The following is a 15412-nucleotide window of genomic DNA, read 5'->3' as shown; positions in this document are numbered from 1 at the left end:
GGGACAGGTGTCGTCCTGCCTGCTTGCTTCCCTCCTCAGACTCCTCCTTGCTCTCCTCTGCCTGGCAGACCCTCCCCCTGCTTCCCTGCAGGCCTGCGCTCCTTTGGCCCCCACCAGCTCCGAGGAGACCGTATTCCTGGGAAGAACTGAAAACTTCAATTTCAAGTGTTAAAGCAATTTGTGTTCTTTTGTTTGTTGTTTTCAACAGTTTAGTGGCTCTGGCAAATAATGGAAGGATGTCGTGGCAATTGCTGGGCTCTTCCTTGCTTGTAAGAGTCATTTACGGCTGGCGGCTCGGCTCACCAGGCTAATCCTCCGCCTGTGGCGTCGGCACCCCGGGTTCTAGTCCCAGTTAGGGGCGCTGGATTCTGTCCCGGTTGTTCCTCTTCTGTCCAGCTCTCTGCTGTGGCCCGGGAGTGCAGTGGAGGATGGCCCAAGTCCTTGGGCCCTGCACCCGCATGGGAGACCAGGAGAAGCACCTGGCTCCTGGCTTCGGATCGGCATGGTGCACCGGCTGCGGCGGCCATTGGAGGGTGAACCAACGGAAAAGGAAGACCTTTCTCTCTCTCTTTCTCTCTCACTGTCCACTCTGCCTGTCAAAAAAAAGTCATTTACTAAGGTTCAGTGACATCTGGAGGGATCGTTTTCAGACAGCAAAGTAACACAAAGCAGGATTTTATAAGAAAATGTCCAGCGCCTTTGTGTCTGTCTGGACGTCCTCGCACCTCCTGAGTGCAGGGTCTCTCTCAGTGAAAGAAGCCGTCGGCGGGCAGACGTAAGCTGTGGCTAGAGGAACGGCCAAGTGCCTTCGTGGGGGTGAACGTGGCATCCACCGGAGGCCATGGTGGGCGTGGCTGGAACGGATGGTTCCTCCTCCTCCTCGGGGTGACTGCTGTCCCTCTGCTTTCCTCAGGGGAGCCCATAAGCAGCGACTACTTCCACCGAGCCGTCAACATGAACGACGAAGATTTGCTCCTTCGGATATTTCAAGGAGGGTGAGAGGACCCAGTTTGCTTTTTCTTTTTAAAATGCCCCTCAAGCACACGGACATACAGGATGCAGCTTTACCCTGTTTTCTTGAGAATTCCTGTGCCTTGAGCCGGCCTCCCAGATTGAGCTCAGGGCACGGGTGACTGAAGTGTGGTTGGTGGATCCGGCCGTAAGGCCCTGTGTCACTGTTGTAATGATTCAGCAAAAACTGAAGGAGACCGCGAGTCTGGGGTTGTGTTTTCTTCCGAGGAATAATTTCTGTCCCTTGCCTGTATGCCACAGCCGGTAGGCACAGCCCACCCGAGGTTTTTTCATCTGGTTCCTAAGGAAATCAGGGAGGCGCTGAATCAGCTGCTCTTCCCTTTGAGAGGTGCCGGGAAGCTGTGGATGGGGGCATGCCGGGCAGCTGTGGACGGGGGCATGCCGGAGACCTCGGGAGCTGCCTCTCCACACCAAGTCGTTCCCCACGTGGTTTCTGAGTCGGCTGTGAGTGCCTGGGAGAATCCGGGCTCTGCAGGTCGGAGAAGCTTCCCACAGCAACCAGAGTCCCTGGGCGGACGAGCCCTGCTTTCTTCAAGCACGTCGCTCCACACCCAGTAGGAGACGGTGGTGCAGGGCAAAGCTTGGGTCTCCCCGAAGTCGGGGACGGTCCCCCGGGAAGGCGCCGCCCTCGGCTCACCCGGGTCTCCCCTAAGTCGGGGACGGTCCCCGGGGAAGGCGCCGCCCTCGGCTCACCCGGGTCTCCCCGAAGTCGGGGACGGTCCCCGGGGAAGGCGCCGCCCTCGGCTCACTTCTCGAGGCTGTGCTCATCGTACCATCTCCCCGGATGGCATCCTGGCTTCTGAGTTGCAGGGAGTGCTGGCTTTAAGAGTGACGGCAGCAATTGTTTTTCTTTTCTCCTAGGTTTGACTCTTTTAAAATGTTAGGCAGGACATTCTAAGACAACAAACCTTTGATAGTCTGGAAGAAACTGCCCCCCCCCCCCCCAAATGAGCCCGTTTTGACCACTTGTGCTGTAAGAGCTGTCAATCACTGCTCTACAGGGAGCTGGGGCGAGCACGCTAATGCTTTCCTGTGTGTTTTCCCCACAGCCACGTGAAGGTTGATGTTCCCAATAAGTTTGGCTTCACTGCTCTGATGGTCGCTGCCCAGAAAGGCTACACCAGGTATGGGTCGTCTTTTCCGATCTCTGAGTGAGGTCTCCCCTCCCCAGAGACTCAGCCAGGGATCAAGGCTGCAGGGGACCCAGCTTTTTTTCTCTTTCCCAAACTGTGCTGCATGTTGGCTTATAAATTCAGCTTTTATTTTTTTAATCATAGTTACACAAAATGCAGGAGAGAATGAAAAACGTACAATCCTATGTTAAAGGAGACAATTAATGACATGTAATACCATTTCTATATCCTTGGAAAACTGGTTATTGGATTCTGAATTTCTTAAAGGTGGTAGAGATCCTGGAAAGCAGACTCCCTGCGGGGATGCTAAGATACAACTTTCACATTCCATTATCTGTTCCACACAGCATAAATACTAGTATCTTTGAAAATCATGTTTATATTTTCATTACTAAACACAGTTTAGAAAAGAAATGTGTTTTGATTCACTGTTGCCATTTGAGTATATATTAAAAGTAGTCATTAACATGATAGTGCATAATTTCGGTAGTCTAAGTTGTTTTGTGTTGTTTAGTTTGATATTAATGGATAATTCACCTGTAAGGGGTAAGATGCTGTGTTTCGGGTGGGGAGGGCTAGCCCTCGGGGTTAGTCATGCCCTGTCTTTCACCCCGGCCTCTGAAGATGAGGAGGAAGTGGAGTGCGGCTGACTTCCCTGGGCCTTCACCCTCCATGCCATCCACGCCGCTTGGCCTCACCCTCACCGTTGCTTCCTTCAGGCTTGTGAAGATCTTGGTTTCCAATGGCACAGACGTGAATCTGAAGAATGGGAGTGGCAAGGACAGGTAGGAGGTGGGACGCGGCCTCGGCTGTGCCGCACTGGGAGGCGCGTGCACAGAGGGTTTCTGGCTGCACTCGAACAGATTTCTTCAGTTCCTTCCCACAGCGATGGTGGGTGAGTAGGTCCACAAGGAAAGGTGGTGGTGGCGACCGCTGACACGTCGCCCTGTTTGTGGGGGTTGCATTCATCAGGGAGACGGGGCGTCTGTTAGAGTGGGTCAGCCGTCTCGGGAGGGCCGTCAGGGCCTGTGCACACCCGACTGCTCAGCAGGTGGCTCCATGCTGGGCACCGAGTTGTAAGTGCCTGGCCCTTGTACTTGGCACTTGCTCAGAGCTGTCTGCAGCTCGGCCTTGATCTGTTTACAGAGTCTCAGTGTTTCTAAAGTTGCAAACGGAAACTGCCTCAGAGATAGAACCCAGGAGCACAGAGGTGAAGGGGCACACGTTGTACAGGTGTTACAAGGAAGCTCGTGGAAAGAGCATGAAACCTAGAGGTCAGGTGGCAGAATATTGTCAGAGACTCAAATACTGGCCAAGCCAGCATTAGCTTTGATTCCGTCAGGCTAACCAGCGCTCACAGAATGACAAGCCTGCGTCAGGCCCTGTGCTTGCACTTGTGCTTGGGTCAAACACTGCAAGGTGCATCGCTGTGGCTCAGGGGCTCAGGGCCATGTGGTGACAGAGTGAAGGGGCAGGCCCTGGACTCAGGTCCATGGAACAAGGAGGCCGTGGACAAGGGCAGCATGATGGAATTTCTAGAATCGGAGCACCAGCTTCCTCTACTCTCCAGACACAATGTAGACACAATACATTTTAAATTGCGACATTTTAAAAATCACTTAATTTAATAAATCTCCCCTCCCCCAAAAAACTCTTAGTTTACTTTGGAACTAAGCCATTAACTGAAAAAGTTTGAAAAGAATAGTGTCAATTTAAAAAGGAAAGACAAAGGAGGGCCAGGGAAGTAGGCAAAAAGCAAAGAATTAAAAGTAGAAATTAATCAAAAACCAGATTGAGAGATGAGTCATCCTGTGAAGTCCGTATGGTAACATAGACCAAGCTGGTGAATCGGAGAGACAACGTCGCCCGACAAAGGGGACAGACACAGAAGAAAGGGCACAGAGGAAAGCTAAGCACAAAAAAGTGCTTTTGCATCTGTGAGAGATTTGATAATTTCATTGAAATTGATACATTTTTCAGAAACGTTAAATCACCAAAACAATCCAAGACACAGGAAATCTAAAATGACCAAATCCATGCCAGAAATTAGAAAATTTATTAAAGAATTACCTCCAGTATAGGCTCTGTGGCTTGATTGTTCTTCCAGTGAGCCTGTTCAGATTTTCCAGGTACCAAAAATAACCCTGTACTTTTCCAGAAGAGAGAAGTTGGAAAACCTGCACAGGATAACCTGATTGTTAAAGCTGTGGTGTGTGTGTGTGTGTGTGTGTGAGCGAGCGAGCACGAGTGAGCTGTATGTGTGTAGGAATATAGGGATCTCACAATTAATAGTTTCACATGGGAAGGTGAGGTTTTTAATACTAGGAAAATTCTTAACATAACACTTCTCACTAGAAGAGTAAAGGTGAAAACCTGAATATATGTATATTTGGAAACAAAAATAGTCTAAGCACCTTTCCCTGTTCAAGAATCTTAATTTTCTTTTTTTTTTTTTTAATTTTTGACAGGCAGAGTGGACAGTAGAGGGAGATAGAGAGAAAGGTCTTCCTTTTTGCCGTTGGTTCACCCTCCAATGGCCGCCGCGGTAGGCGCGCTGCGGCCGGCGCACCGCGCTGTTCCGATGGCAGGAGCCAGGTGCTTCTCCTGGTCTCCCATGGGGTGCAGGGCCCAAGCACTTGGGCCATCCTCCACTGCACTCCCGGGCCACAGCAGAGAGCTGGCCTGGAAGAGGGGCAACCGGGACAGGATCGGTGCCCCGACCGGGACTAGAACCCGGTGTGCCGGCGCCGCAAGGCGGAGGATTAGCCTGTTAAGCCACGGCGCCGGCTCAAGAATCTTAGTTTTCAAAGTGAAGGATACTTCTCAGCATTTGGACAGTGTCTGGCACATGGAGGGCGGGAAGTGTCCACTGAACAAGTGTTCCCTTCGATTGCCGCATGCACATAACTTATTTATTTTAAAGATGTATTTATTTGAAAGGCAGCTCAACACAGAAGGAGTGAGAGAGTGCACGAGGCACTTCCATCTGCAAGTTCACTCCCCAAAGAGCTGGGCCACTTGAAGCCAGGAGCCAGGAATTCCATTCTGGTCTCCCACATGGGTGGCAGGGACCCAAGTACTTGGGCCATCTTCCACTGCTTTCCCTGGTGCGTTAGCAGGAAACTGGATGTGAAGTGGAGCAGTCTAATATGGGATGCCAGCATCGCAAGAAGGGATCAACCCACTGTGCCACAACAGCAGCCCCACAAATATTTTTCTTAGCCACAGTGTCAGTCATTCGTAGTGTTGAAAAATTCTTCAAAATCAGTGAAGCCCGTGAGTAGGGGCAAGAGCATAGGCAGAGCCAACCAATCAATGTCAAATTTATATTCCTTCATGGGAATGGAGTGTGACTTCAGGCACATCATTTAACGTTTCTGTACCTCAGTTTTGCCATCTGTGAAATGGGGATCATAGAAGCACTATCCTAGGTCTGTTCTGAGTATTTAGTGAGAACATGTGGAGAACATGTAAGACAGGACCTGGTGTATGATAAATGTAAGCTACGTTTTATTTCACGATTAGACAGCATTGTGGAAGGCTGATCAGCTTGGTAAGATGGGAGCTAAGATGTGCCATCCCCTTGCCCAGAGACGTAGCAAAGTAACTTCCTAGTACTTGGACCACAGGAGGAGGTTCAGTAAGGCAACCAGGTATCAGATACCCGAAGTTACCAGTTATTAACTGTACCAAGATAAGATAGACTAAAAATCTAGAGGGGCCAGTGTTATGGGTTAAGCTGCTGCCTGCAGTGCCAGCATCCTGTGTGGACACCAGTTCAAGTCCCGGCTGCTGCTTTTTCCATCCATCTCCCTGCTAATGCACCTGGGAAAGCAGCAGAAGACGGCTCAAATACTCGGGCCCCTGCCATCTGCATGGGAGACCCAGATAAAGCTCTGGCTTCCTGGCTTTGGCCTGGCCCATCCTGGCTATTGTGGTCATTTGGGGAAGTGAACCTGTGGATGAAAGATTCTCTCTCCTCTCTCTGTAACTCTGCCTTTCAAATAAATAAATAAATCTTAAAGAATGAAAAGAAAAGGCTGGTGCCACGTCTCACTTGGCTAATCCTCCACTTGTGGCACCGGCACACCAGGTTCTGGTCCTGGTTGGGGCACCGGATTCTGTCCCAGTTGCTCCTCTTCCAGGCCAGCTCTCTGCTGTGGCCCAGAAGTGCAGTGGAGGATGGCCCAGGTCCTTGGGCCCTGCACCCGCATGGGAGACCAGGAGAAGCACCTGGCTCCTGGCTTCGGATTGGCGCAGCGCGCTGGCCACAGCACACTGGCCATAGCGGCCATTTGGGGGGTAAACCAACGGAAAAGGAAGACCTTTCTCTCTGTCTCTCTCTCACTGACTCTGCCTGTCAAAAAATAAATAAATAAATAAAAAGCAATTTCAGTGAAAAGATAAACCTATAGAACCTCACTGAGAGACAGAAAGACTTAACATGGAGACCTATAGCATGTGCCAGGATGGCAGGGGTGAACACGATGCCATTTTCAGTTTTGCCCAAAGTAGCACATAGGTTCACTGCAGCCTTGGGTAGAAGCATTCTTGGGAGACCATCACAGTGGTTGTGACTTGTCCAGAAGAACAAATGGATGATGATGGGTATGGAAACCGTCCACGAGGGTCTGGAAGGACGTGCAGTGATGGTTATTAAAGTACCTCGTGTAGTAAGACTAATGAATATGATGCTGGTAGAGATAACTAGAAAACTGATAAAAGTAGGATGGAATAGCAATACTGAAATAGATTCCATCTACCCAAGAACATGGTGTGTGGAGATGGAAGTACCAACCAATGAGGCAGGTATTGAAGAAATAGGCCATTTGTGGGAGGAAAAACAGATGTTGGTCTGAAAGCATGTACCAAAATAAATTCCCTATGAATTAAGATGCATAAAAAACATACTGTCGAAGCCTAGAAATTACAAGCATATATGTAGCTGGTTTATAATGTGAAATGCATAAAAACATTAAGATAAATCACTAAGGGAAAGATTGAGCCTATCACACATTTTAAAATAGTTACAAAGTTGGCCGGTGCCACGGCTCTCTAGGCTAATCCTCTGCATGCGGTGCCAGCACACCGGGTTCTAGTCCAGTCAGGGCACTGGATTCTGTCCCGGTTGCCCCTCTTCCAGTCCAGCTCTCTGCTGTGGCCCGGGAAGGCAGTGGAGGATGGCCCAAGTCCTTGGGCCCTGCACCCGCATGGGGGACCAGGAGAAGCACCTGGCTCCTGCTTTCAGATCAGTGCAGTGCCAGCTGTAGTGGCCATTTTGGGGGTGAACCAAAGGAAGGAAGACCTTTCTCTGTCTCTCTCTCTGTCAAAAGAAATAGTTACAAAGTTAACAATTTGGGGAAGTAGTCACATGTGTATTGTAGATAAACAACTAGCATTTTAATGTATAGAAGACATATACATGCATGCCAACAGAAAATAGATTCTATTCACATTCACACAAAAAGACAGTTCATGGCAGAATCAATATAAACAATTCATATGAAAGGTGCTTTGCCTTGTTAGTATAAACACACTTGCCAACTTGGGGCTTGAAAGGTGATAGTGTTGGTCAAGGCACAGTGAAATGGGTGTTGCCAGATCTAGCTGATGGAATGTAACCTGATGGAACCTCCCTGGAAGCACTTAGAGCCGTGCTCTCCACACATGGCCGTGCTGTTTTAGAAGCACTCAGAAATGCAATTACGATTCTATGTAGTAAGGTGGCTACTGTGGTCTTATTTAAAGTTGTGAAAAATTTGAATCAAATGTTCAGTGTTCAATTGTAGACTGATTTAAGTGCTGATATATTCATATAATGGAATATTTATTATGTAAATATTGTCAGTTTAAACAGACAAGTATATTAAAGAATAAGGAAATACAAGAAAACATGTCAAAAAAGAAAGAGAAAGGAGACGATCATAGAGGCTGGGAGAGAGGGAGAGGGAGAGGGAAGGGCCTGGCGATGTGGTGCTGCGTGGCTGGGGAGTGGGACCCAGCCGCAGCAGGTGAGCAGAGCAGCTGGGCCTGCCTTGGGCACAGCAGGGTGCCTGCGACGTTGGGCTCCAGAAGAGCCCTGTGGCCCAAGGTCTCCCCTCCTGTGGGGTGAACGTGGCAGCGGCCTTGTGAGGCGGGGGCCGGACAGGACACTTGAGTATGAGGGGGGGTGAGTTCAGCTGACAGCTGTGTAGACTTCAGTGGCTTTGCACGTGGAGGGCCTCGGTGGCTACTACCAGTGGCAAGTTCATGGGCTGCGCCTCTGCCTGGAAAGGAGGAGCCATGGGTCCCTGTTAGCTCAGTGCCAGAAAGTCGAGAACTCCTGTTTTATTTTCCGACTCTGTATTTTGAAAAATTTCAAATGTTTAGAAAAGGCAAGAGAACAACAATAAAACCAACCAACCACCTGGACTGTTGGCATTTGGTCATCTTTGCTTCTCTGCACATCTTTCACCGAACTGAGTAGGCAGTAGGCATCCCAGCCCCTTCCCATGCATACTTGAGTGTGTGTCCCCTAACATATAACCACCCTATCAACACACTGAAGACTCCTCACACAGGTTCCCCGTTGTCACTGCTGCCCAGCCTCCCTGCCGGTGGTCCCCCCTCCCCCCAAAGACTGTACAGCTTTACTGGGAGGTGGGGTAAGACCATGGTTCCTATTGCATCTGATCGTTTGGGATCTTTAATCTTTTATTTTTAAATTTTTTAAAAGGTTTGTTTATTTGAAAGTTAGAGTTACACAGAGAGAGGGGAGGCAGAGAGAGTGAGGTCTTCCATCTGCTGGTTCACTCCCCAATTGGCTGCAATGGCTGGAGCTGTGCCGATCCACAGCCAGGAGCTTCTTCTGGGTCTCCCATGAGGGTGCAGAGGCCCAAGGACTTGGGCCATCCTCTGCTGCTTTCCCAGGCCATAGCAGAGAGCTGGATCAGAAGTGGAGCAGCTGGGACTTGAACGGCGCCCATGTGGGGTGCCGGCCCTACAGGCAGCAGTAGCTTTGCCTGCTACACCACAGCGCCGGCCCCTAATCTTTTATTCTGAAACCTCCATCTACCTTTCTATATCTGTTTTTTTCATTGGAATTAGTTTTCTGACTTCCTGTATCCTCCATTAGGAGCTCTGTAACACAAGTTATCTCACAGCTGGTGATTCTGGGTTTAATGTGTCAGGGTGGTGACAGGTGGGCCCCTACCTTGCATAGGTGTACTTTCCCATTACATTTAGCAAATTATGGGGTCATGATTCAATGCCATGTGAGCATCCTATTCCCCATTAACCTTTTGTCCAACAACTTTAGCATCCACTGATGTTCCTTGGCTGAATCCGTGATTTAATTGGGAGTTGCAGAAAGCGGTTTTCTAATTCCATGGTTCTGTCTGTATGTATTCGTCAGTCTTTAGAAAAATGCTTGTCCTCATCACCTGGGCTTGGACTACATTTCATCCTACAAAGACCAAATGTTTCATTTTTTTCTTTAAACACCAAGTTTTAGAGCGATGGATTTAATAGTTATTGCTAAAATAGTGTCAAATAAGTATTTTTCCAATATCTTCATCACCTCTTGGATGTTTTTAAAGCCAAATATTTTATACTCAAACAGTCACTGTTCATTTTTTGTGGAGATATAATCCACATATCATAAAACGTACTTCTTTAAGTGTGTAACTTTGTGTTTTAAGACACATTCACAGAGCGGCACACTCGCTGCCCCTCTAGTTCAGAACTTGTTTGGTCGCCCCAGAAAGAAGCCGTGTGGTCACGAGTAGCCACTCCACACTCCTCTCTCCTCTGATCCCCGGATGCCACAGCCTGCTGGTCTGTCCTAAAGACCTGTCTGTCCCGGAGAGTTCACACACACGGAGTCACGTAAAATGACACCTTGGATGCAGCAGAATGTTCTAAGGTTCATCCATATGGGAGCATTCATTTCCTTTCCATGACTGAATAGCACCCCATTGTATGCCCACTCCACATCTTGTCTATCCATTCATCATTGATGAGTACATATGCATTTTTATATAAATAATTCACCTGAATTTTTTCACTCAAGATTTCTTCATTTAAGCCAGGTAGGGCAAGATAAGGACCTGGGTTTGGTGACTGTACTTACGGCCCAACGCTTCTTCTTCCACATGTTGCAGTCTAATGCTTGCATGCTATGCGGGTCACCTAGACGTTGTGAAATATCTCCGAAGACATGGAGCTTCCTGGGAGGCTAGAGACCTGGGAGGCTGCACAGCTCTGCACTGGGCTGCAGACGGAGGCCACTGCGGTGTGGTTGAGTGGATGATAAAGGATGGCTGTGAGGTAGGCGGCCTTCTGTGTTCACCTGTGCGTGTCATTAATGGCCTGAAATGCCTTTCCACGGGATCTGGGAGAATCAGACTCAAACAATGGAGAAAGATCTCTGATTTACCAGCGAGAAAGCTGCGGGGCCTTGGAACGTGCAGCCCCCGGAGCACTGACGGCACCAGTGAGGCTTCAGATTATCACAGAGGACAATGGTGCCGGGTTGCATCCACAGCAGGCCTGATGCCTCTGCTTTATTTCTGTGTTCATTTAATTACTTGTCTCTTGAGTCCATCATCAAAGCTCTACTGGGCACCTGCCATGCTGCAGATATTGTCTTAAGTGTTAGAGGCACGAAGATATTCAGAGCTGTTAGCATGACAGGGCTTCTTGTTGATTTTAAAATTATTTTTGTTCTTGGCTGGCTTTTTTAAAAAAAATTTATTTATTTATTTGAAAGTCAGTTATACAGAGAGAGAGAAGGAGAGGCAAAGAGAGAGGTCTTCCATCTGCTGGTTCACTCCCCAATTGGCTGCAACGGCTGGAGCTGTGCCAGTCTGAAGCCAGGAGCTTCTTCTGGGTCTCCCACCTGGGTTCAGGGACCCCAAGGACTTGGGCCATCTTCTGCTGCTTTCCCAGGCCATAGCAGAGAGCTGGATCAGAAGTAGAGCAGCCAGGTCTTGAACCAGCGCCCATACGGGATGCTGGCACAGCTTTACCCGCTACACCACAGTGCTGGCCCCCTTGGCTTGCTTTAAAGATCAGTTTTTGAAAGTCAGAGTTAGAGGTGAGGCAGCAAGAGAGAGAGAGAGAGAGAGAAAGAAAGAGAGAGAGGTCTTCCATCTGCGGGTTCACTCCCCAACTGGCTGCAACGGCCGAGCTGTGCTGATCTGAAGCCAGGAGCCAGGATTTTCTTCCAGGTCTCCCACGTGGGCAGAGGGGCCCAAGGACTTGGGCCATATTCTGCTGCTTTCCCAGGCCACAGCAGAGAGCTGGATTGGAAGTGGAGCAGCTGGGTCTCAAATTGGCACCCATATGGGATGCCGGCACTTCAGGCCAGGGCGTTAACCGACTGTGCCACAGCGCCGGCCCCCCAAAAATTTTAAAGGTTCTAATTGTATCAAGAATAAAGCATTTCAGTGCTGAGTGTCTTCCTCTGGAAGCAGGCATGTAGGATGGCTTTCCTTGGCAGGAAGTATAAGTCTGATTTGGCGAATTGAAGTCTAATTGCTTGGCCTGGGATTGAAGATGGGTAATTAGAACTAAATCAGTTGTGATAACTGCTGATAACCTTGAATCTTTAGTTCAACTCCTAGAACTTGAAGACATTAACAATTTCAAGGTCTGGAAGTAAATAATGATGGACAAAACACTGTGTTGTGATTGCCACATGGTGGCAGGTATTTGAGGAATTAAATTGATGACCTGGAAAACCAGCTCAAGTTAAGAAAAGTTAGGTCTCCTGGAAGACCTAAGCGAATTCGCACTCGTTTGTCTCAGTAAGACTCACGTTGTGGGGTCCCACTGGTTCCTGCTGCTGCCTTTGGAGAGTTGGGAACGTGCAAATCTCACTCACGAGGATACTTCCTTCTATTGCATTTCTGGTTTCCTTTATGTTTTGGAGATGCACACAGAGGTCAGAAGGCTCAGCCTGTGGCCTTTTGTGGCAGAGCCAGGCCACACTGGCCACCTGTAGCCGTGATAGCCACACTCCCCTGAGGGTTTACCATAAGCTCTGCTCACGCTTTGGGTTCAGTGCAGCCATAGCTGACAAGGCTAAACTTTGCTAAAAGAAGAAAAGGATCCAGAATGGGCAGGTCTCTGCTCAAAACACTGGAGCTCTAGAAGCCTGGAAATGAGGCTCTGCGTGCTAGCTAAGATACGCACTCACGTACTTGGGATAAATCCCTTCTTTCTCTCTGGAGCTGGAGCCTTTTGCAGAGGGCAGAACTGTTAGCATGGATGTGTCCACTGAAGACTTTGTGTGTGGGCTGGTGGCATGGAGATGTCAACAGGAGTCTCTACATGTGGCTCTCCTGTCACCCCTGAAGGCTGGGGAGGATCTGGGAGCTGGGGTGTTGCCACCGTCCTCCCAGGTGTCATGATTTTGTACTGAGAGTGACTTATGTACTTGAATGGGGAACCACTTGACCTTAGGAAAGGCACCTGAGTCCTCCCAGGTTTGCTTTGATCTTTGGTAGACCTGGGGTATAAACTCCCACCCCTTCATGACCTCGCCTGTTTAAATCTCATGTGCTAGGCTGGTGCCACGGCTCAATAGGCTAATCCTCTGCCTTGCGGCGCTGGCACACTGGGTTCTAGTCCTGATCGGGGTGCCAGATTCTGTCCCGGTGGCCCCTCTTCCAGGCCAGCTCTCTGCTGTGGCCCGGGAGTGCAGTGGAGGATGGCCCAAGTGCTTGGGTCCTGCACCCCATGGGAGACCAGGATAAGCACCTGGCTCCTGCCTTCGGATCAGCGCAGTGCGCCGGCCGCAGCAGCCATTGGAGGGTGAACCAACGGCAAAAAGGAAGACCTTTCTCTCTGTCTGTCTCTCTCACTGTCCACTCTACCTGTCAAAAAAAAATACAAAAAGAAAAAAATGTCATGTGCTGTGATTACTATTAATGACACTGAGGCTTGCTGCTCATAGAATGTTGATTTGCACGGGGAGGAGTTGTGAGGCCCAATGGTATTGCAGTGGATAACGACACATGTCAGTATCTGAATGTCCTAGGCGCTCCGGCAGCTCCTTGTTTACTCCGTTCTGATGTTTTACCAAAGCCACAGCTCCTTTGGAGTAATTCTTCTGTAGCAGCGTTCACTGCGTGCGTGTTTGTGTCTGAGCACACAGCAGACGCTACTTCAACACCACTCCTCATGCACTGTGAGGTCTGCATTGGAACAGGAAGATGCAACGTCTATACTTTTTTTTTTAAAGGACATTTATTTATTTGAAAGGCAGAGTTACAGAGAGGCAGAGGCAGAGAGAGAGAGGGGTCTTCCATCTGCTGGTTCACTCCCCAGGTGGCTGCAATGGCTGGATCTGGGCCAATCTAAAGCCAGGAGATCTTCCGGGTCTCCCATGTGGGTGCAAGGGCTCAAGGACTTCTATTGCTTTCCCAGGCCATAGCAGCCTGGACTCGAACCAGCGCCCATATGGGGTGCAGGCACTACAGGTGGTGGCTTTACCTGCTGCGCCACAGTGCCGGCCTGACGTTTACACTTTCTAAAACATTCCTATAAAAAGACTAACTGGAGTGATCACAGTGTAGAGAGGACGACTGGGAAATGGCTGTGTGAGGAAGTGGTGCGCAGTGTTTCGGGGGAAGGCATTAGGTCAGCCGGCTTTCAGTGGGGGTCTGTGTAACGCATCTAGGCACCCTGCCTACAATGGCTAAGAACAGAAGTGTGAGGATGTGGAGCTGCTTAGAAAGACACAGGAGAGGGAAAGACAGAGAGAAAAGAACAGGAGAGGGAAGTTGGGCCTGAGAATTAAGGCGGGGAGTTCACAATGGAGCCCAGAGTAGGTGGCTCAGTTCAGTTACTTTGGCTAGCCTGTCATGTTCTTTTCCATTAAAGCACGTGATGAAACTGCCAATGGGGAGTCTTGGGAAGCAGCCCTGGTGTGGCGCTAACCCGCCTTCTCACTGATGGGAAATGTCAGCTAAGCTGGCGCAGTCCAGTCGACTCTCGCCAAGTCTAGCAATGTGGCATCTTGTGGGGGCAGTTTGGGCGACTCCGCGCTCCTTCTGTTGGTTCACGACACGGGCTTGTAATGCAGAGAAAGCCGGCCAAGTGCAGCAATTCTTCATGCGCCACAGGTGGACGCCGTGGACACTGGTTTAGGATGGACCCCGCTGATGAGAGTCTCTGCAGTGTCGGGGAACCAGAGGGTGGCCTCTCTCCTCATCGAGGCTGGGGCCGACGTGAACATGAAGGACAAAGATGGAAAGACCCCGCTCATGGTACGCGCTTCCGCCAGCGCTCGCAGGGGTTTCTGGGAGGAGCCCTGTGAGCCCTGGGTCTCGGCCCTGCAGGTACCCCTGAGGAGCCTCAGGATGTCACTGTCTGTGCTCTTTTACAACGTTTTGAGGATCGTCAGCCCCAGTTCCCCAGGGCCATGGTTGGATCACAGCAGATCTATCAAGAACAACGAACACGCTGCTTTGTTCTCCTAGTCTGGGCTAGCGTTTCTCATGCTGCTGTAAGATGAGGGGAAGGAGATCCCGTTTCCTGTCACTGCTGCCAGGCAGGCCCCAGCCCTGCCCTCGGAGGGTGCTGCTGGCGGAGCCGGCCCCCCAGGAGGCCCTCCGGCTGCCTGTGCTCGTGGCGGGGCGGGGCCGGGGCCGGGGTGGTGCCTTCCTGTCGCACTGTGCTGTTTCCTAGGTGGCCGTGTTGAATGATCACGAAGAGTTAGTCCAGCTACTACTTGACCGAGGGGCAGATGCGAGTGTAAAGAACGAGGTAAGCGGGCCCACGGTCGGCGCGGCTCTCCGTGGAGGAGAAGGCGGTAGCTGCCATCCCAGAAGTGTGCTGCAATGCTTTCTCCTCTTTCCTCTTCCAGTTTGGCAAAGGTGTCCTAGAAATGGCCAGAGTGTTTGACCGACAGGTTGGGCTGTTTTTTATGCCTCTCAAGGCTAATCTAGTAATTTGCTTCACCCCGCCCCCCACTACAAAAGAAACCTTGGAATACATTCACCTGTTTGCTCTGTTCATCTAGAATGTAGTCTCCTTATTAGAAGAAAGGAAGAAAAAGCAGCTGCCAAAGAAGTCTTCCATCCGCTGACGCAGAGTGCCACTCCGTACGAAATCCAAGGAAAACAAAGCAGAACGCGGCTGTTGAAGTAGACATGTGAGACGTGGCATCTCGGAGGGCTCTCGTTTATTTATGTAGTTGGAGATCCACAGTGACTTTTTGTAACCTACGACTGTTCCCACTTTGAAATACATCTTTTTAC

The 15412-nt window shown here is 49.9% G+C and overlaps 1 protein-coding gene across 1 annotated transcript in view; it reads left to right on the top strand.

Annotated features, from left to right (window-relative positions):
* Window positions 1-15412, top strand: part of FANK1 (fibronectin type III and ankyrin repeat domains 1) — a 121521-nt gene extending 106109 nt beyond the window's left edge. Inside the window, exons 4-11 of the mRNA XM_062215004.1 lie at window positions 914-995; window positions 2082-2156; window positions 2885-2950; window positions 10307-10472; window positions 14276-14419; window positions 14841-14918; window positions 15019-15063; window positions 15175-15412. Coding sequence (XP_062070988.1) covers window positions 914-995; window positions 2082-2156; window positions 2885-2950; window positions 10307-10472; window positions 14276-14419; window positions 14841-14918; window positions 15019-15063; window positions 15175-15240 — 722 coding nt within the window. The 3' untranslated portion in view covers window positions 15241-15412. The remainder of the gene's footprint in view (window positions 1-913; window positions 996-2081; window positions 2157-2884; window positions 2951-10306; window positions 10473-14275; window positions 14420-14840; window positions 14919-15018; window positions 15064-15174) is intronic.

Source organism: Lepus europaeus, chromosome 17 (assembly GCF_033115175.1).
Source record: "Lepus europaeus isolate LE1 chromosome 17, mLepTim1.pri, whole genome shotgun sequence".
Classification (NCBI taxonomy): Eukaryota; Metazoa; Chordata; class Mammalia; order Lagomorpha; family Leporidae; genus Lepus; species Lepus europaeus.
Note: the sequence above shows the minus strand (reverse complement) of the source record. Positions and strands in the feature narration are given on the sequence as shown.